General features: G+C 43.8%; 1 protein-coding gene across 2 annotated transcripts; it reads left to right on the top strand.

The window, feature by feature from the left end:
* Positions 1–1,192: 1,192 nt before the first annotated feature.
* LOC112245487 (centrosomal protein of 95 kDa-like) lies at positions 1,193–22,168 on the top strand. 2 transcript variants are annotated; one of them, XM_024413607.2, is made up of 21 exons: positions 1,193–1,623; positions 4,322–4,450; positions 4,746–4,853; positions 8,444–8,557; positions 11,483–11,600; positions 12,280–12,401; positions 14,040–14,275; positions 16,833–16,899; positions 17,060–17,127; positions 17,319–17,488; positions 17,706–17,835; positions 18,147–18,264; positions 18,530–18,723; positions 18,848–18,937; positions 19,133–19,286; positions 19,582–19,760; positions 19,994–20,068; positions 20,217–20,369; positions 20,647–20,793; positions 20,967–21,038; positions 21,206–22,168. In XM_024413607.2, the coding sequence occupies exons 1-21, from the start codon at positions 1,599–1,601 to the stop codon at positions 21,380–21,382; spliced, it is 2,646 nt and encodes an 881-aa protein (XP_024269375.1). In that variant the 5' UTR covers positions 1,193–1,598; the 3' UTR covers positions 21,383–22,168. The 2 variants fall into 2 exon arrangements, with proteins under 2 accessions (XP_024269375.1, XP_024269374.1); XM_024413606.2 differs by having other exon boundaries at positions 1,195–1,623; positions 17,703–17,835.
* The last annotated feature ends 598 nt before the right edge of the window (positions 22,169–22,766 follow it).

Below are 22,766 nucleotides of genomic sequence, written 5' to 3'. Positions count from 1 at the left end.
TCGCCTTGCTTTTCTGTTTCGCCGGCAAGTTTCACCATCCAATAATTACAATGGCACATGAGAATTATTGGAATATGGCAAATATTAGTCAATTCTCACATTCTATCCATGCAGGCTTTTGCAGCTACCTGAGACATTAAACAGGTAGGTGGGAGGGCATACAGGCTGTCCGCCAATTTATTAATTCACAATTTGCCTAAATGGGTAAACACTTAAATCACTTCATTTTTATTCAACACCGTAGGATTTTGTGGTGTCATTATGTCCAGCTGAGATATATATATATATATATATATATTTAATTTTCATTGAAAGCATGTCTAAAAAGCGGTAGATCTGTTCTATGTGCCGATTTCTATGCTTCCTGTTAAGTTTCGTACACAAGCTGAAAACACAATATTTTTGGCTATGGGAAAATATATTTTACAGCAGTTTAGACCCTGGTCCTCGAGTACTCCCAATAGTAAACATATTTATTGTAACTCTGGACAAGCACACCTGATTCAACTTGTCAACTAATCCACAAGCCTTCAATGAGTTGAATTAGACGTGTTTGTCAAGGGCTACAACGAAACTGTACTGTTGGGGCACTCGAATACCAGGGTTGGGAAACACTGGTTTAGATGGTACAATGATTCTCTACACAACGACTGCTTATTTTGTCACAAAAACTGAAATAAGGCGAACTATTAGAATGTTTGCAATCGGGAAATGGGGGAGTTTAAATTTAACTTTACCCTAGCAGGCAATTGTCGCATCTATTTTCTATGCGAACTTTGAGTGTAGAAGGTAAAGGAAACAAAGTTAATGACTTCTCAAACCCAGTCCTGGTCTGTTTCGCTAGCCATCCCGGAAGTCTCGCGACGTTGGGCCTCTGGGTTTACAAACTCTGGGAACTACTTTAAGACAGATACTCGGAAGAACACCCTGTCTACCATGTGATATTTTAATAACAAATATGGTTAATTTATTAAATGTCTGTCTGTGATATATTGTAAAATAACTGAAGAGTCAACTGGACTAAAGAGAAAAGAGTACAAGGAACCATTTTTCCCGAACATTCATAAGCTACTTCCGGAAACAAAGTGCCAGTTTACCATGGTCGTCACTAGTTACCACATCCACAAAGTCATAAATCCCGCCTGTTTCTACAATGCATTTTCTTAAATGTGATTTTAAACCTAACCCTAACATTGACCACACTGCTAAACTCATGTCCAACTCAAACCTCAAATTAAGACCAAAAAGCAAATTTTAGTTTCATGAATTTTTACAATATATACATTTGGACTTTGTGTCTAGGGTAACTAGTGAAAACCGTTTTCCACCCAATCAGAAAACACTTGCATTTTAAAATGTCGATTACTTTCTGCTTGGCAGCCGGCACCCTTTTAATTTCTGTTCTCATTATGAATGTTAATCAGTGAGTGACGAACCTCGAAATTTGGAAAACGTACTGCTACTAGCTAGCAATGCTAGTTCTTCTTTTCAGAGGTCAAGAGAGACAGTATTGTTGACAATTGCTTCACTTTCGTTGTTGCCAGCTCGGCTGACTACCACACAGCAAGCAAGCTGGCTAGCTTGCTAGTTAATGCCGAATGGGAACCCAAGAAGATGAGCGAGGTAAGCTAACGACTGTTAGTTAGTAAATTAATAAAGAAGAATTAGCACCTAACTTGGTGGTTACTGTGTTTGGTAGCTAGCGATACCAATCAGGATAATAACTACATAGTAGGCTATTTAAGGAGTTATTCAGTACTTTTCGTGAACCTAGCTACTCTAACATACATAGCCAGTTTGCTAACTACAGTAGTGTTCTTTGCGTTAGTATTAACGTTAGCTGGCTTACCACACTGTAGTTGGTGTTGCTAACATTTCTAACGTTAGCTAACATACTGTGCCTGCCTTCTGCCCGCGCATGCCCCCAAATTAGCCGCCAGTATGTCAACAATCATTTTGGGATGGTTGCCACCAACTGAGCAGTTTTGTTGTGCATTTTTGTCAACGTCTGTAAACAAACTGAATCAAATCACATTTATTTATAAAGTCCTTTTTACATTAGCAGTTGTCACACAGTGCTTATACAGAAACCCAGCCTAAAACCCCAAACAGTAAGCATTGCAGATGTAGAAGCACGGTGGCAAGGAAAAAAACACCCTAGAAAGGCAGAAACCTAGAGAGGAACCAGGCTCAAAGGGGTGGCCAGTCTTCTTCTGGCTGTGCCGGGTGGAGATTATAAGAGTACATGGCCATTAAGGCCAGATCGTTCTACAAGATGTTCATAGATGACCAGCAGGGTCAAATAATAATCACAGGGGTTGTAGAGGGTGCAACAGGTCAGCAACTCAGGAGTAAATGTAAGTTGGCTTTTCATAGCCAAGTAATTCAGAGGTTGAGACAGCAGGTGCGAGAGAAAGGGTAAAAAAAAAAAAATAGCAGGTCTGGGACAAAGTAGCACGTCAAGTGAACAGATCAGGGATCCATAGCCACAGGCAGAACAGTTGAAACTGGAGCAGCAGCACGACCACGTGGACTGAGGACGGTGACAGCCAGGAGTCATTTGGCCAGGTAGTCCTCAGGCAGTGTCCTAGGGCTCAGGTCGTCTGTGAGGGGAGAGAGCGAGATGGGAGATTTACTTAAATTCACACAGAACACCAGATAAGATAGGAGAATTTCACCAGACAGGACAGACTGACCCTAGTCCCCCAGCACATAGATGATACCCCCGGACAGGGCCAACCAGGCAGGATATAATCCCACCTACTTTGCCAAAGCACAGCCCCCACACCACTAGAGGGATATCCGAGGGGGGTGCAAAACTGGACAGAAAGGTCACGTTAGCGACTCAACCCACTTAAGTTGAGTAAAGCAAAAAAAGCCTCGTGCGACGTGACGCACCCCTCCTAGGGACGGCATGGAAGAGCACTAGTAAGCCAGTGAGCTAGTAAGCCAGTGACACAGCCCCAATAGTTTCAGAGGCAGAGAATCCCAGTGGAGAGAGGGGAGCCGGCCAGGCATGGACAGCAAGGCGGTTCGTCACTCCAGTGCCTTGCCCTTACCTTCACACCCCTGGGCCAGACTACACTCAATCATAGGGCCAACTGAAGGGATGAGTCTTCAGTAAAGACTTAAAGGTCGAGACAGTCTGCGTCTCTCACAATGAATGGCAGACCATTCCATACAAATTTAGCTCTATAGGAGAAGGCCCCTGCCTCCAGCTGTTTGCTTAGAAATTCTAGGGACAATAAGAAGGCCTGTGACTTTTGACCGTAGGCAGGAGCAGGTCCATGTAGCAAGTCCATGTAATGCTTTGTAGGCTAGCAGTAAAACCATGATATCAGCCCTAGCGTTAACAGGAAGCCAGTGTAGAGAGGCTAGAATTGGAGTAATATGATCACATTTTTTGTTTCTAGTCAAGATTCTAGCAGCTGTATTTAACTCTAACTCAAGTTTATTTGGTGCTTCATCCGGTTAGCCGAAGAGTAGAGCATTACAGTAGTCTTAAACTGGAAGTGACAAAATATTATTGATATGTTCATCAAAAGAGAGATCGGTATCCAGAGTAACGCAGAGGTCCTTCAGTTTTATTTGAGATGACTGTACAACCATCAAGATTAATTGTAAAATCAAACAGCAGATGTCTTGGGTCCTAGAACTAACATCTGTTTTTTCCGAGTTTAAAAGTAAAACATTTGCTGCCATCCACTTCCTTATGTCTGAAACACAGACAGAGTATAGAATATACAGTATAATGAAAACAATGATGGTCCTAAAACAGAATCTTGAGGAACACCGAAACTTATATTGATTTGTCAGAGGACAAATGATTCACAGAGACAAACTGATATCTTTCCAACAGATAAGATCTAAACCAGACACAAACTTGTCCGTGTAGACCAATTGGGGTTTCCAATCTCTCTAAAATAATGTGGTGATTGGTGTTGTCAAAAGCGGCACTAAGATCAAAAGCGGCACTAAGCCATTAAAAGGTAATTTACCACCTTCACAATGCAGTCTCAGTACTATGATGGGGTCTTCAACCAGACTGGAGCGTTTTGAAAACATCTGGCTTCGGGAAGGCAGCGAGTTTCTGCTGAACAGCTTTGTCAAAACACTTAGAGGAATGGGAGATTCGATATAGGCCGGTAGTTTTTACATTTTTCCGGGTCAAGGTTTGGCTTTTTGAGGAGAGGCTTTATTACTGCCACTTTTAGTTTTAACGTAGCCTAGTTCATAACTGCTCCAAGAAGTATGATCTACACTATTCACTTTATTCATAAATTCAAGGTCTGCATTTAGTTTGTAATGTCCCTTTTTACAGATTGGGTGGACGTGGCGAATGATATCCTTAGCAAGTGTCACATTAACCTAAGACTGAAGAAGGTGACGGACTGTAATGCCAATGTTTTTGCCGCATTGTATGAGGCCATCTTGGGAGAGAAAGTCCCAGGTAAGTTTACACCAAACATGACACAATAAACACCAAAAGAGCAATATGTATTTTTTGAGACTTATCAACTGTCCCATTTTAGTTCATGTTTAGATTGTTTTTTTAAACGCATGCTGTTAAGGCCAACTGAGTGCTTTAGAGGGGAGTATTCTTAGAATTTCAAGAATGCCACAGTGCTACTTATGATCGTCAAACCTGCCAACACAAAGCTGTGTTTGTCAATGGGCTAGTAAGTGGCCAAAGTGCACAAGAGGCTGTGATTTGGAATCGTGTGTGTGTGTGTGTGTGTGTGTAGACTACATTGCCACCCCGGGCAGTCAGGAGGATGATGTCCACAACATCCAGTCTGTGATCGACTCCCTGGCTCTGGATTACCTTCAGATCAGCCTTTCACACATCACAGGTGAGCAGCTCTTACGCTTGACTCACTATTCACTAGTTAATTAACTAGGAACTACTCCTTATTCCCTAGGTATTCACTTGCTATTCAATCATTCATCATCTGATCAAGTCAAATGTTATTTGTCACATGCTTCGTAAACCGGTGTAGGCTAACAGTGAAATGCTTACTTCCAAACAATGCAGAGAGAAATAAAAATGAGAAATAAATACACAAGTAATGATAACTTGGCTATATACACAGGGTACCAGTACTGAGTCGTTGTGCAGGGATACGAGGTAATTGAGGTAGATGTGTACATATAGGTAGAGATAAAGTGACTAGGCAACAGGATAGATACACTGCTGTTACTGTTTTATGTGATGAGTCAAGAGTTAGTGCAAAAAGGGTAAATGCAGATAGCTAAATAGTAACCAATAGCTGACTATTTAGCAGTCTTATGTAGGGCTGGGCAGTATACTGTGTTTTGCGATATACTGGTATTGATGCACAGACCGGTTTGGGTTTTTTACTTTACCTTCTATACCGGTATTGGAATGTTTGGTTTGTTAAATGTGGCACGCAGCGTGTAACGTCCATTTTTATAGTCTACTTCGCTACTTGAGTCATCTCTCTCTATGCCGCGTTCCACCCAGACCTAGCCACGCTCCCTGTCACTCAAGGAGCGCATTTGATGTTCGTCAAGCACGAGACACTTGGTTCAGTCTGCATGGTCAATGCAGCATGTGCAACACTGTTGATGACAACGATGCAGTTGGCACTTTGCTTCTTAATATAAACCTACTAGCATTCTGTAATTACACAATTTAACTTGTGTTTCTTACATATGAAAACAGCTAGTTTGTCTTTTCTTATCAAGTTGTTCCGACATCTTGGTAGCTGCTGTTTGTTAGCTAGCTAATACATGTACTGAGTAAGAGCAAGCGTGATTTGCTATACAACCTGATAATACTAGTGATTGTGTAGACCTAAATCAGCACGTTTGTGCAACAGTGTCTTAAAAATTAAAGAGGTAAACGCAAAGCTAGAAAATGTTAGCTACATGAAGTAGCTAAGAGAACATTCAATTAGAGGTCGACCATTAGGATTTTTCAACGCTGATACCGATTATTGGAGGACCAAAAAACCCCGATATCGATTAATCGGCCGATTTTAAAATAAATATAAAAATCAAATAAACATTTATTACAACAATACTGAATGAACACTTATTTTAACTTAATATAATACATAAATAAGATCAATTTAGCCTCAAGTAAATAATGAAACATGTTAAATTTGGTTTAAATAATGCAAAAAAAAAGTGTTGGAGAAGAAAGTAAAAGTGCAATATGTGCTAACGTTTCAGTTCCTTGCTCAGAACATGAGAACATATGAAAGCTGGTGGTTCCTTTTAACATGAGTCTTCAATATTTCCAGGTAAGAAGTTTTAGGTTGTAGTTATTATAGGACTATTTCCCTCTATACCATTTGTATTTCATTAACCTTTGACTATTAGATGTTCTTATAGGCACTTTAGTATTGCCAGTGTAACAGTATAGCTTCCGTCCCTCTCCTCGCTCCTCCCTGGGCTCGAACCAGCAACACAACGACAACAGCCACCCTCGAAGCAGCGTTACCCATGCAGAGGAAGGGGAACAACTACTAGAAGACTCAGAGCGAGTGACGTTTGAAACGCTATTAGCGCACGCTAACTAGCTAGCCATTTCACTTCGGTTACACCAGCCTCATCTCAGGAGTTGATAGGCTTGAAGTCATAAACAGCGCAATGCTTGACGCACAACGAAGAGCTGCTGGCAAAACGCACGAAAGTGCTGTTTGAATGAATGTTTACGCGTCTGCTTCTGCCTACCACGGCTCAGTCAGATACTTGTATGCTCAGTCAGATTATATACAACGCAGGACACGCTAGATAAACTAGTAATATCATCAACCATGTGTAGTTAACTAGTGATTATGATTGATTGATTTTTTTTTTAATAAGATAAGTTTAATGCTAGCTAGCAACTTACCTTGGCTTACTGCATTCGTTTAACAGGCAGTCTCCTCGTGGAGTGCAATGAGAGGCAGGTGGTTAGAGCGTTGGACTAATTAACTGTAAGGTTGCAAGTTTGAATCCCCCGAGCTGACAAGGTAAAAATCTGTGGTTCTGCCCCCAGAACAAGATTAAATAAAGGTGTAAAAAAATAATTGGGCCAAATCGGCATCCAAAAAAATGATTTCTGCTTATGGAAACTTGAAATCAGTCCTAATTAATCGGCCATTCCGATGAAGCCAAACATTATAGGGTCCCCTAGGAAACACCTATTAACACATTAGTTGTCACAATAACTCCTCCCTGGCATTTTCATTCGTTGTAATGTCAAACAACATTATATTGAAAGTGTCCACTATTATATTCCTTTTCTTTTCTTTTTATACAACACACAGGTCTTTCCATCATTGTATGAGTTTTTTTTTTTTTACCCCTTTTTCTCCCCAATTTCGTGGTATCCAATTGTTTTAGTAGCTACTATCTTGTCTCATCGCTACAACTCCCGTACGGGCTCGGGAGAGACTAAGTTTGAAAGTCATGCGTCCTCCGATTAACAACCCAACCAAGCCGCACTGCTTCTTAACACAGCGCGCATCCAACCCGGAAGTCAGCCGCACCAATGTGTCAGAGGAAACACCGTGCACCTGGCAACCTTGGTTAGCGCACACTGCGCCCGGCCCGCCACAGGAGTCGCTGGTGCAAGATGAGACAAGGATATCCCTACCGGCAAAGCCCTCCTTAACCTGGATGACGCTAGGCCAATTGTGCGTCTGCAGTTACAGCGCCCTTAACCACTGCGCCACCCGGGAGGCCTACACTATTATATTCCAACTATATAATTAGAATAGACTTTCTATTCCCATGATTCCAACAGTTAACCCAAGTGTTTTGCTCAAAATCGCAAGTCAAATTGCAACATTTGGTTAAAAATAAGGCCCAGATTACTTGCCCATATCGTGCAGCCCTACGTGGCAGCGTGGAAAGGATCTCAAATGCAGAAATTTATGAAAACTATCATTTTTGTGGGGTTGAAGTTGAATTGAACAGTATAAAACAATCAGAATGGAGAAAGACCCATTGAAATTACTTAAAATGTATGTGATGCCACCCTAGGGTCACACACTACTCATAAAGAAATTTTGAACTTTTATTATTAAAAAAACATATTGTCAATTTTTTTAATAGCGTGATATAATATTTTGGCCATATCGCCCAGCCCATGTCTTATAGCATGGGGGTAGAAGCTGTTCAGGGTCCTGTTGGTTCCAGACTTGGTGCATCGGTACTGCTTGCCGTGCTGTATCAGAGAGAACCGATGATGAATGCTGAAAGAAAATCAAGTGATCTATTTAGCTACAACCAGAGGGTCTCTGGCTAAATTGCTGTTTAGATTTCAAAGCACAGCCTTGTTCAGAGCAAACACAACCCTCTTTGTTTAGGATAATTCACCGTAAAAAGATGCAGACTCGTTGGTTCTATTAAAAGGACAACAATGTGGTGTTTATTATGGTTCCACTGATTCATCGCTTGTCCTAATGGGTTTTTCCCCCGGCTCTAGGCGAGAACATTGTACGAGGGGACAAGGAGTCCATCAAGAACCTGTTGGAGATCTTTGACGGGCTGCTTGAGTATCTCACCGAACAGATCAGTGAAGAGGAGTCGCAAAATGGAGGTAGACAAAAAAATATTCTTTTACTCCATTACCCTCTCAACTGTTATATTTAGGCTAACCTTTATTTAACCAGGAAGTCCTATTGAGGTCAGAAGACCTGCCTGGAAACATACCTAAACATACCCCTGTTCTTCCTGACCTGATATCACCCCTGTTCTTCCTGACCTGATATCACCCCTGTTCTTTCTGATCTCATATTACCCCTGTTCTTTCTGATCTCATATTACCCCTGTTCTTTCTGATCTCGTATTACCCCTGTTCTTTGTGATCTCGTATCACCCCTTTTCTTTGTGATCTCGTATCACCCCTTTTCTTTGTGATCTCGTATCACCCCTTTTCTTTGTGATCTCGTATCACCCCTTTTCTTTGTGATCTCGTATCACCCCTTTTCTTTGTGATCTCGTACCCCTTTGTGATCTTTTCTTTTTTCTTTGTGATCTCGTATCACCCACCCCTTTTCTTTGTGATCTTTTTTTTTTGATCTCGATCTCTTTGTGATCTCGTATCACCCTTTTCTTTGTGATCTCGTATCACCCCTTTTCTTTGATCTTTGTGATCTCGTATGATCTCGTATCACCCCTTTTCTTTTTTCTTTGTGATCTCGTATCACCCCTTTTCTTTGTGATCTCGTATCACCCCTTTTCTTTGTGATCTCGTTCACCCCTTTTCTTTGTGATCTCGTATCACCCCTTTTCTTTGTGATCTCGTATCACCCCTTTTCTTTGTGATCTCGTATCACCCCTTTTCTTTGTGATCTCGTATCACCCCTTTTCTTTGTGATCTCGTATCACCCTTTTTCTTTGTGATCTTATCACCCCTTTTCTTTGTGATCTCGTATCACCCTTTATCACCCCTTTTCTTTGTGATCTCGTATCACCCCTTTTCTTTGTGATCTCGTATCACCCCTTTTCTTTGTGATCTCGTATCACCCCTTTTCTTTGTGATCTCGTATCACCCCTTTTCTTTGTGATCTCGTATCACCCCTTTTCTTTGTGATCTCGTATCACCCTTTTCTTTGTGATCTCGTATCACCCCTTTTCTTTGTGATCTCGTATCACCCCTTTCTTTGTGATCTCGTATCACCCCTTTTTTGTGATCTCGTATCACCCCTTTTCTTTGATCTCGTTCACCCCTTTTCTTTGTGATCTCGTATCACCCCTTTTCTTTGTGATCTCGTATCTTTTTCTTGTGATCTCGTATCACCCCTTTTCTTTGTGATCTCGTATCACCCCTTTTCTTTGTGATCTCGTATCACCCTTTTCTTTGTGATCTCGTATCACCCCTTTTCTTTGTGATCTCGTATCACCCCTTTTCTTGTGATCTCGTTCACCCCTTTTCTTTGATCTCGATCACCCCTTTTCTTTGTGATCTCGTATCACCCCTTTTCTTTGTGATCTCGTTCACCCCTTTTCTTTGTGATCTCGTATCACCCCTTTTCTTTGTGATCTCGTATCACCCCTTTTCTTTGTGATCTCGATCACCCCTTTTCTTGTGATCTCGTATCACCCCTTTTCTTTGTGATCTCGTATCACCCCTTTTCTTTGTGATCTCGTATCACCCCTTTTCTTTGTGATCTCGTATCACCCCTTTTCTTTGTGATCTCGTATCACCCCTCGTTTCTTTGTGATCTCGTATCACCCCTTTTCTTTGTGATCTCGATCACCCCTTTTCTTTGTGATCTCGTATCACCCCTTTTCTTTGTGATCTCGTATCACCCCTTTTCTTTGTGATCTCGTATCACCCATCTCCCTCAAACTTTTCTTTGTGTCTCGTCACTGAGTGAGGCACAAACCTGTTTGATCTCGTATCACCCCTTTTCTTTGTGATCTCGATCTCGTGATCTCGTATCACCCCTTTTCTTTGTGATCTCATCACCCCTTTTTTTCCCTCAAACTCTCCCTCAAACTTTATGTGAGATCACCCACACACATGAAGTGGACATAATGGCCTTTCTAAACCTGTTTTAGAGGCGGCTGGCTCTGGGATTACTGGGAAGCGGTTGGCAGCGCTCTGCATGTCTTTGTGTCCATCTGTGGTGTAATGGTGGTCTGCTGGCCCTCTCTCCCATCGCAAAACACCAATTAGACTTTTAATGACCAGACTGTCTGGACATTTAAATGTTCAGAAGGCTCTGGTGAAAATGACTGGTTTATCAAAATGGATAGGGTTGGTGACTTTGTCCAAAAGGAGCTGTGAAGTATTGGTTGATAATCCATCGATCACTGATTTTTCAATATATAGGATGAAAAAAAGGGACTCATGCTTACCTTAACACTTGCAGCCATTCTCATTGTCATTCGTTTCACAATGTAATAAATCGACATTTGAACCATATATCTTGGACAGTTGTTCTTTTGAATATAATTTTATGCGAATACAGTGTGGGAAAATTACGAATTTTAATTTTCCCGGCATAAAACAGTATATCGGCAGATACATCGGTATCAGTAAGTTTTGTACCCCCCCCCAAAAAAAAAAATCGGGCCCATCGGGCCCAGAATAAGATATTGCTCGGGCTCTAGTTTAAACTGCTTGATATTTCCAATTACTGGGATAGGCTATGCATGAGTCGCTACAGATAATGTTACTGTCACACTCGATGAACTCTGTCGATGCACTTTCACAATGACATGGCTAGAACAGTTGCTTGTTTCACTTCAGCTTTCGGAAATGGGGTTGGATCATGAGTGTGTCTATGTGCTCCAATGTCTATGGATTGCTATGTTCCGAGTGCTTATTCTACTACTCTGACTGAGTCTGTTAATGTGACTTAAATATTTTGTATAATTACGGACTGATTAGTGGTCTGAAAGTCTACTGGTAGCTTGTTCGTTTCGTCATTGCAACACAGCAGGAGCCTGTCAACTTCACCACATTGCGCCACGCTGTAATCACTCTTCAACCCTCCCCCTTTCCTCCCTCCAGACAAGGAACCAAACGGTGTTCCTGTTGAGGATGCCCCCCTCCCTACAGGGACAGTGGTCCCCCAGACAGAGGAACAGGAGGCCCTAATGGAGAGAGCCTCCCAGTATTCTAGTGTGCAGTGAGTGTTTTCAAGATATTCTATGCTACAGGTTCTTTGTACATTTCCATGCTTTCAGATTCAGTTCCTTCTTCGAGCAGGGTTCCAATTCTGTTGATATAACCAAAGACACTACATCACGAGACAATACATGTATATATGCCATTTAGCAGACACTTTTATCCAAAGCGACTTAGTCATGCATGCATACATTTTTCATATGGGTGGTCCCGGGAATCGAACCCACTACCCTGGCATTGCAAATGCCATGCTCTAGCAACTGCACCAGACAGGACCACATCAAATGCCATCATCGTGTAAGTCAAGTCGGTACATCCTATTGACACAACAGCCAGTCAGGGAGCACAACACAAATGTCAACCGTAACGGCGAATGCTAAGGTTGGACACGGAACACAAACATCTGTGACCTCACTATGTCTACTCAGCCTGTTCCGTTGGCTGTCGCACAGAAAGGCTGGCTGGAAAGTCAACAAAGCTGAATGAGTCATTGTGGGTGAGGTAAACCTCTGTTCCTAAACCAGGAAACTCGATGCATTGTTTTGAATAAGTGCAGGTTGTACTTGTTCTAACTAACTGGTATCACACAAACTTCCATTGAACTGTTTGGGTGGTCTTTCCTTTGGTTTACTTTGATAGTGATGCATCTGTAACTTTACGATGTTTCTTTTATCTTCCAGCTCTGCCGTCCAGTCTAGCAGCAAACATTCCCTTCACTCTTGGAATGCAGAGGAGACGGGCTCGACCAATGAGCTTATCCTCCTGGGAGACTCCGCCCGCACGTTCACGGCCAAACAAGAAGGTAGGCGGGACCAAAAGCTTGTTCCTGGCCCATGACATAGAATGCTGAAAAAGGAAAAGCTTTCCTCTGTCTTTCTGTATTTACATTTGGAATCAAATCCCATTTTATTTGCCACATGTTTCGTACACAACCGTTGTAGAGTAACAGTGAAATGCTTACTGACGGGTCCTTTTCCAACAATGCAGAGTTAAAGATAGAAATAGTAACAGAAGGAATACATAGCCAGTGAATAACAATAATGAGTAAAAAGAACATGACTATATACAGGGAGTACCTTTACCGAGTTGATGTGTAGGGGTACGAGGTAATTACATTCACATAACATTCAGACGCCCCTATGCAGAGTGTTGGGGTGACAGTGTAAAGTATGTGTGAGTGTGTGGGTAGAGTCTAGCGTGTGTGCATAGTCGGTGCAAGAGAGTTGGTGCAAAAATGGTCAATGCAGGAAGTCCTGGTAGATATTTGATTAGCGATTTTTTTTTTTTTTTTTTTTTGGGGGTCTTCGTCCGCCACCGCCTGGTATACAGGTCCTGGATGGCAGGGAGCTCGGCCCCAGTGATGTACTGGGTAGGACTCGCCACCCTCTGTAGCGCCTTGCGGTCTGGTGTCTTGCAGTTGGTGTAACAAGCAGTGACGCAGCCAGTCAAGCTGCTCTCAATGGTGCAGCTGTATAACTTTTTGAGGATCTGAGGGCCCGTGACAAATCTTTTCAGAGAGGTTGTTGGCCTTGCACCACACCGCCAGGTCTCTGACATCCTCCCTATAGATTTTGTACATTGGTTTTTCTATTGTGTTATTGACTGTACGTTTGTTTATGTGTAACTCTGTGTTGTTGTTGTCGCACTGCTTTGCTTTATCTTGGCCAGGTCGCAGTTGTAAATGAGAACTTGTTCTCAACTGGCCTACCTGGTTAAATAAAATAGGCTGCCTCGTTGTCGGTGAGCAGTCCTACCACCGTTGTCGTCAGCAAACTTCATCCACCTTTCGCTTATCAAACGGCACATGATGCTGATGAGGTATCCAGTTTTTCCAGTCTTTTTTTGCTGTCTTTCCTATGGAATTCTTTATGGAGACAGTGCGGAATGTTATGTGGTCAGGGGGTTTGTTTTTCCTCAAGTGGAAGTTAAAAAAAACAACGAGGATTATGTCACCGTTTCCTTTTTTACAAGCCCCTGTCCTCTCATTATTTTCCACTAAGTCCTCATGAGTCCCTACGTTTGGTTTTAATGATAGTCTTCAACAACGGTTTAGTTAGTTAGAATATGAATGGCCCGTGTACTTGTCTTTGCTCCATTGTATGGATCTTGTGTATATTCGCAAGGCAATGCCAGGGTTATTGGCAAGGCATATATAAGCTAGGAGTACAGAACTGTATCTGAGAAAATAATTCAGAACTGTAGGCTACTTAAAGAACAGTGAACCAGTTGAGGCAAATCTGATTGTATAGAAACAAAAATAATATTTTACTTGAACCTTTGTTCAAACAGCCTGCATAACACTATTATAACATGACACGAATAGCCATAGCATCTGTTAACCATGGGAACTACAGTACTGAATAGTGTACACATACGCCTACAATACATTGCCTACAAAATCTACACCTCTAACCGCTTCTATTTTACCCCTCCCTAACAGTGGAAGCCTCTTCCCAAGCTCCGGGCCCCAGCACCACGTGTGCCCCAGGAACCCCAGGCACCCAGGCCACTCTACTGAGGGAGCCCCTGCGCTCGGCCATCCCCCTGCAACCCCCCTACCAGACCACCCCCCACAGGCCCGACAGAGCTCCCCACTCGGGTAGCCAGTCTCCCCCAGCCAACGGTCTCAGCAGCGGGGCTGCAGTGGCGCAGGAGGCACCCACTGGCACCTCAGAGGTATGTCCGTCTAGTCATATATATCCATGCTGAGTCTATTCAAATTATGCTCTGTAATACAGTATCAACTTTCCGAAGACACGTTTTAACTAGTATTTCAAAGCTCTCAGAAAACGACTGTGTTCTGAAACACATTCTGAAGTGACCTCAGCCAATTACAGTTTATAGAACTGTAGCTTCCTTCCTCCTCTGACAAAGGATGAGCTGTTGCTGACTCATGCCGACTCATCCAAAATGGCCACGAGACTCATCACAGGAGTCACTTTTCCAATATGTTCCTCCTCTCTGTTTATGGGCAGCAACACCTGGGAATCACGTCACATCCCACCTGCATGCCTCTGGCAAGTCCAGACATGCTAGCAGGGGCAAATACTTTCCACTTGTTATTCCATTACCAACTGGTACTCGCTATGTCTGAAGAATAGCCAATACTATGACTGAGAAATTGGACATCAGTGGATCTAGAGTTGGAGAGACCTGACTGAGAAACGGTTCTACATTCCCATGTCATTTACAATATGACCCAGGGCCATATGTCCCCACCCAGCACAAGTTTCCACCCTAGAAGGAATGCAATGTTTCCACCTTATAGTCTCTCCACTGGGAAGAAAGACTGCATCATGGAACAGACCAGTGACGCAACTGAAGGTATAGGCCCAGTCAGTTAGTCAGGAGATATATATATATATACAGTGGGGCAAAAAAGTATTTAGTCAGCCACCAATTGTGCAAGTTCTCCCCCTTAAAAAGATGAGAGGCCTGTAATTTTCATCATAGGTACACTTCAACTATGACAGACAAAATGAGAAAAAGAAATCCTGAAAATCACATTGTAGGATTTTTAATGAATTTATTTGCAAATTGCAATCATTTTCATGATGAAAATTACAGGCCTCTCATCTTTTTATGTGGGAGAACTTGCACAATTGGTGGCTGACTAAATACTTTTTTGCCCCACTGTGTGTGTGTGTGTATATATATATATATATCTATATCAGCAAAAAAGAAACGTCCTCTCACTGTCAACTGCTTTTATTTTCAGAACTTAACTATTGTGTGAATATTGGTATGAACATAAGATTCAAGAACTGAGACATGAACTGAACAAGTTCCACAGACATGTGACTAAGAGAAATGGAATAATGTGTCCCTGAACAAAGGGGGGGTCAAAATCAAAGGTAACAGTCAGTATCTGGTGTGGCCACCAGCTGCATTAAGTACTGCAGTGCATCTCCTCCTCATGGACTGCACCAGATTTGCCAGTTCTTGCTGTAAGATACCCCACTCTTCCACCAAGGCACCTGCAAGTTCCCGGACATTTCTGGGGGGAATGGCCTTAGCCCTCACCTTCCGATCCAACCGGTCCCAGATGTGCTCAATGGGATTGAGATCCGGGCTCTTCATGGCCATGGCAGAACACTGACATTCCTGTGTTGCAGGAAATCACGCACAGAACGAGCAGTATGGCTAGTGGCATTGTCATGTTGGAGGGTCATGTCAGGATGAGCCTGCAGGAAGGGTACCACATGAGGGGAGAGGATGTCTTCCCTGTAATGCACAGTGTTGAGATTGCCTGCAATGACAACAAGCTCAGTCCGATGATGCTGTGACGGACCCTCCACCTCCAAATCGATCCCGCTCCAGTGTTCAGGCCTCAGTGTAATGCTCATTCCTTTGACGATTGACGTTAAAGACAAAACCGCGACTCATCAGTGAAGAGCACTTTTTGCCAGTCCTGTCTGGTCCAGCAATGGTGGGTTTGTGCCCATAGACGATGTTGTTGCCAATGATGTCTGGTGAGGACCTGCCTTACAACAGGCCCTCAGTCCAGCCTCTCAGCCTATTGCAGACAGTCTGAGCACTGATGGTGTAACTCGGGCAGTTGTTGCCATCCTGTACCTGTCCTGCAGGTGTGATGTCTGGATATACCGATGTTGTTACACATGGTCTGCCACTGCGAGGACAAACAGCTGTCTGTCCTGTCTCCCTGTAGCTCTGTCTTAGATAGATATATATATATATATCTCCCATGATCTCACATACCATTATGGGCGATGGTAAGGAGCTGTGGTGTAGATGAAATAAAATCAAGTATTTACCTAAATTGACCTGCACACACTACTGCTATTCTTTCTGTGTCTCGTTCTAATTCACTGCAATAAGGCAGTGTACTACAACTACTGTATTCACTTAGCATTGTTTTACAGTTTAGTCAGTTGGCAGACTTACAGGGTCAATTAGGGTAAAGTGTCTTTCTCAAAGGCACATTGACAGATTGGGGATTCGAACCAGCGACCTTAACCGCTAGACTACCCGTGACACTGGTATTTCAATGCTTTGTACTGGTAGCGGTAGTTCACGTCATGCATCTCTTGTGTGATATGTCGTTAGCATCCGCTAGCTAGCCACTGAGACTCCTCCTCTTGCTGGGTTCTCTTTTATCACAGTGTGATTTGAGTGTGAATTCTCCCCCCTCCCCCACTGAGTGGAAATGCATCCACCCCTTTGTCTCTGTCCCCTTTTCTCTGACTAATGAATGACCATCTCCCTCTCTCAGTGCCCAAGGCCAGTGGCTGACACAGTTACCAATGGAGTGCGCTCGCCAGCCCACAACCACTCAACTGGTTAGTACACAGAACGGACTGCTCTGAATAGCACGGCTGTAGCCATTGAATTCAAGTATTTTTGCACAGCGCTCAGTTTATCAGAAATAAAAGTATAGCACCTCAAACCATGTATCAATTTGATTGATTGATCTTACTCCTCCATGCTTTTCATTTGTAGTCGAGAGTGAGAAGTCTGTGTCCAGTCAAACCGAGGTCAGGCTAGAGGAGGCCAAGGAGCAGCCAGAGGTAAGGCATAACAAACCACTCGCACTCTACACTGTTGTAGTTACAATGCCTCAAATTAGGACTAATTCAATAATTCAAGTCTACCTCATGCCTAATTCCAATCTAATTATTTGCTAATGCATGTCCAATTTACAGCTAATTCATGACTAAATTGTTAAATATTTTGCAAATCTCTCTAATCTTCTCTATAGCCTACCAGTGTGGGGCCCAGGAGGGTTCTATTCCGGACACAGCCAGACATTCATTTCCTCACCCTGCAGGATGAGCTGGAGGACAGGGCACCACTGGACACTGAGGAAGAGGACGAAGAGACCTACACGCAGAAGGACAGCCGGGCTCACAGGGGGCGGACGGGGATCAGGTAAGAACAACACAATGGGAGGTGGTTAGAAAAGCATTGTAGATTCATAGCGAGAAAATCAATAAGTTCGTTACAAACATAAGTTCGTTACACACAGGTGTCCTACACACTGCCACTCAATCTAACATTCACCTCCCTGCCTTGCCCCTTTTGTCTCTGCTTTTCCTCTCTTTCTACCTTTTGTCCCCCTTTCCCCCTCCCTCTCTCCTGCCAGTAGTAGCAGGGTACTAGAGGAGGAGGATTGTGAGGAGCCTCTCTCCTGGCGTAGACAGAGAAACAGGAAGGCAGAACAGGAGCTGCACCACATGTCTGAGAAGCTGTCCCGACGACTAGAGGAGCTGGACCTGGTGAGTGGTACACGTGTGTGTGTGTGTGAGTGACATGCTTGTCATTATGTGGACTGTGTGTGTCAAGCTATATTTATATTGCTGGGATGCGTTCGGAGCAGTCTAACCGCGTGTCGGATGCCTTACAATCCCATTCACCAGGAGAACCTTCCCACCCGACATGCTTTCACTTGGCATGCGCCACAGCTGACCATTAATTGCACTGGTAAATTGTGTGTGGGGGGAAAACTAAGGTGTCGGACCTGGGATTGTGTCACCCCCGGCATCTCAGCAATGTACATCTAGATTTAATGTGTGTTTCCGCTCGTCAGATGTTAAAGAGAGCGCTAGGAGAGAGCGGAGAGCCCGACGAGGTCAAAGAGGAGGACAAACTGTCCCACCACAGTGACAGTGTCATGGAGTGTCGCAGGCCCCCAAGGAGGCCAACAGGTACATCCTCCACCTCTTCAATCACATCAGGGCCCGTGTTCATACAGCATCTCAGATCTAGGATCAGTTTAGCCTTTTAGATCATAAGGAATACGATTTGTATGGGCAGATCCTAGATCAGCACTCCTACTCTGAGATGCACCGCACTTCTCCAACAAAAGCACAGTTGACTCGCCTGAATGTAGAACAATAATAAGTCATTATTGACCAACTCTGATTTAACATTTCCTCGGCTTTAACCTTTAACCTCTGACCCTTCTCCCAGGTACTCCGCGAGCCCCCACAGCCCCCTGTACCCGCTCCCTGTCCCCCTCCCCTCCCCGGGCCCGTCGCTCTCTCTCAGGTCAGCTAGAGGGCGCCATGAGAGAGGCGGTGCGCGGAGAGGTCACACAGAGACACGCCACCTGTACGGGCCGACGGGAACTCCACCATCTACCGCCCCAACACAAACACAGCCAGGTCAGAGGGAATTGCCATATCACATTAACCAATGCCATATTCAGTATAAAGATGAAATATTGTCACCTTTTAAGAGACAAGTTGAACTGTCTAACAAAATTGGTGTGTACACATCTCTCTCTAGCTGGAAAAAGCCTATGAGGAGGAGCTGAAAGTGTACGAGGACAGAGAACGGGCTGCTATGGCCAAGGAACGAACCAGAGCACAGGAGGCGGTGAGAGAGAGAGAGACAGAGGGGGGGAGGGAGAGAGAGTGGTGTGTAAACAGTATCAGACCTACTCATTTTAGCGCTGGGGAGGTGTGTGCATTAGACACCATGTGACTGTGTATACAGTAGCCCTCTGGCAGAAAGACTGTGTGTCCCAATATTATCTACAGCAGACGTTCTATGTGTGGTTCTGCCCTGTAGGAGAGGGAATACAGAGAGGCCATACTGAGAGATGTTCCCCGAACCCCCAAACCGTCCCAAGTGTACACCTCAGCAGCCCAACACCGCTCCCCCAGGACCAGACAACCAACTCCGGGCCGCAGACGACAGGACAAAACCAGGAGAGCCCCACCAAGTAAGACCCCCAAGCTGGAGTCTCTGCCAGTGAGATGGAGACAGTATCAACTCAATCTAGTCTAAGTACTGTACAAAGTGGCTTCCTCTCCTTCATTTGCCCTGAACTAAAAACGCAGCATTGGCCTCTGAAACTAATATGGAGGATGCCTACCTGGCTATCTATTCAATCCTTTCACAATTATATATGCCTTAGGAGAAAGAGCTTGATATGGATTTGTGCATTAGTCTAAGTGCACGGTATGGATTTGGCCCTCTATATTAACCGTTTGTGCTTCTCTCTCTCCATTTTCCAGTGAAGGTGAAGGACAACGACCTGCTCCCCCTGCTCCTGGAGGAGTTCCCCCACCTGCACCTCTCGCCCCACGCCCTGGGCAGGATGTGGCAGCAGCAGCTGGGCCAGGTGGACCGCCTCAACGCCTCCCTCTCCCTGGACAACCAGAGGCAGGGGCCACGCACTAAACTAACCAGCCAGGTGGGGGCGCTATAACACTATCCACTCTCCACAGGGAGAGCTGGGAGGTTGGAGCTTAGCTTGGCTTGCCAGATGGATCTCTGCAAGTCTCCTACCTTTCTGTAATGTTAACACAGATGTCTAAGTGCGGAGCCTGTGATTGGGCGAAGACCCCATAATGAGACCAGGGTCCACCCGTGCAACTTTTCCACATCGATCTCCTCCCGTTAACTCGTCATGTTCTCTCTCCCCAGGTGGAGGAGGTTCAGAGGAGACACAACCTGCTGGTGGAGATCATCCGCAAAGAGCAAGAACACAACAGACGCCTGGTGAGCCAGTCAAAACATGCACGAGGTTCAGTATGTAGGCTAGACACACACACATATTACCAGCCTTATGTCTCAAACACACACAGCAAGCAATAATACAATACAGCCCCTCTAACTGTACAGCCGTCTTGCTCCTCTCCCCCTCCAGAGGGATTTTAAGGAGCGTATCCAGCAACAGAAGTCGACTCAGAACCGTCTGAAGGAGCAGAGGCAGCAGATCGCCCGGGCCAAGAAGTACCACAGTGACTACCACGTCCAGCTCCGCGCGCGCATGATGAGGGCCCGCACGAAAGAGGAGAGGGTCAGTTAGTGACGCCATGCTACGCCTTAATACCCAACACGGTTTAGATGCTCCTAGAATTTCATGTTTCAACACTTCAAACAGTACATTCCATTCTCCATCCATGTATTTTGTGAAGGGAAGATTTTACACAATTGTCATCTATTAAACTCTATTGTAAAATAAAGTAAAAAGTAAACAGGTCATGAACACCGTGACTATACAAACACATGTAACGATATGGTGGATTGTTTAGTGGTTATTAAAGGGTTGTATAACTGTGTGTGTTGTGTTCCAGATGTTTAAGCAGGTCTTTGAGGAGGGCTTGGAGGTGCAGAAGGCTCGTCTCCGAGAGCAGAGGGCCTACGCCAAGGAGAAGCGCCAGGAGCACCAGAACAAACACCGAGACCAGATCCAGTCTATGGAGAACTATTACAAGGACCAGGTAGGACCAACACATGACCCTCTTTCATATTAACACACACGCGTACCTTACAGATGTGGTAGGAGAGTAAGACCAAGAAACGGCTTCCTGATCTTCTCTGTTCCTACATCTGCACTGATGTGAAAGAACGGGACAGCTGAAAGCTAATTCCACGCTGTTCTGCACTCTTTCAGTTTTCATTGTTGGCTGAAACTCTCGCTATAGAGCGACAGGATATCCAAGTACGGAAGAAGGCCCAAGAAAAGGTAAATGCACGCTAATGTACACACTATTTACTACATATGCCTGTACTTTGTCTGTACATTTTGGGGAGATTTGAGATACTTGACAAGTGAACTTATTAAGGGTTCAGCATGTGACTACTACATCCTACGGTATTGGGGTCAGGATATTAAAGTGTTTCTCTCTGCAGGCCCTTCAGAAGATGAAGCGAGAGCTGCGCTCCAAGATGGAGAGGGAGATAGGTGAGCTGCAGAAGATTATCGTCCAGGACGACGACGACGACTACTTCCACGGCCTGGAGGTCCAAAGGTTACGGGGTCGCGTGCAGATGGCTTCCTTCCAGTACAACACCAGCTGTCAGCACTGACCCCGCTAATGAGCTAGCAATCTATAGCTACCTACCGCTAACTTTCCTTCGGCTGCTAAAAACAAACTTTAAAGTCTCTAAAACCCACGGATCTGAGTCCTCGATTGTTTTAAATACTTGATTATTTAAGAATGTTAAAAAAAAAGACTCCCTCACTGTGTATTTTGTGTGCTGTCGTTTTGAATTTGTCATGTGGTAAAGATGAGTAGTTTAGTAAATTGTCTTTCACAGCCAAACGGGACCATTGTGAAAATTGGATGCAACACTAATTATGAATGTCATACCAGGACAAGATTTTTTCCCCCTCTTCCTTTTAATGGTATGCAGGATTTGTCTCCTGTAGCGTTTTTAACAGCGTTGATGAATGATTTATTTAATTGTACTGTAAATGACCTATTAATTAGTCTGGTTTTTAGGTTAACTTGTTAGGCTTTAACACCAGAGAGCGCTGAAAGTTCCCTTTGCCAGTAAACTACCATACTAATAAACAAATCAGACCTGTTAAAAAGGCCAAGTAGCCGATTCCTATGCACTTCTCAGTAGTTGGGATTCAGATGTACCTTATGGAGGGTTTTGGGCGTGCTTCCATTGCACACACTGAATACATTTGAATTAAACCCCAGAAAACACACCCATGGGGTGGCCTACCAATTTGATCAGGGAGTTTTTGTTCAATTTGATTTTCTAATTTCTCTAAAACAATCCCTTTAAGGTGTATCAGCGCAAGCCTTGAATGGAGAATTGTTCAGAATATAGAAAGATGGCCATAAAAACCAATGCATATTTGTCTTTGTTCAGTACCCATTATTTCATGGAAAAATAGCCTTAGGGCACAAAAGGTGGTTTGATTCATTCTGAATGTTGGAAGTCTAATGCCTACATATACCCTAATTGCCTGCACGGATCATGAAACTGTGTGATGGCAAGTGCAAAGTAACAGTTTGAGCTCCATAATGATTAATAAGCCTATAGGTCCCGATAGATTTTTACTACAATTTGCATTTGCTAAATCAAATGTAATGGAATGATACGTATGTAGGGAAGGGAATGAACACTAAACTGGCTGTTAAATATATTGCCCTACCGATTGTGGCTTAGAATATTTAACATATGCTATAGCCTACAAAATAAATTGAAGGTAACAGGAAAAGTCGAGGCCATATGATTAAAACATTCTAGGGAGCACAAAGGTTACATTTGACCCAACTTTCCTTGTCATCCAGTTTGGTTTGCGTATAAGGCCATACAATAAAGATTCTGCATTTCATACTTGGCTGTAGGAAAGGGGCATAAATAGCTCTGCCTGTCATGTCAGTTTCCTGCCATGACTAGATTCACATTAATCGCCAAGTAAAATAGATCTATAACTGTCATTTATCCTATA

The sequence above is a fragment of the Oncorhynchus tshawytscha genome, linkage group LG02 (genome assembly GCF_018296145.1).
Source record: "Oncorhynchus tshawytscha isolate Ot180627B linkage group LG02, Otsh_v2.0, whole genome shotgun sequence".
NCBI lineage: Eukaryota > Metazoa > Chordata > Actinopteri > Salmoniformes > Salmonidae > Oncorhynchus > Oncorhynchus tshawytscha.
The sequence above is the reverse complement of the archived record's forward strand: the minus strand, read 5'-3'. Positions and strand labels throughout refer to the sequence as shown.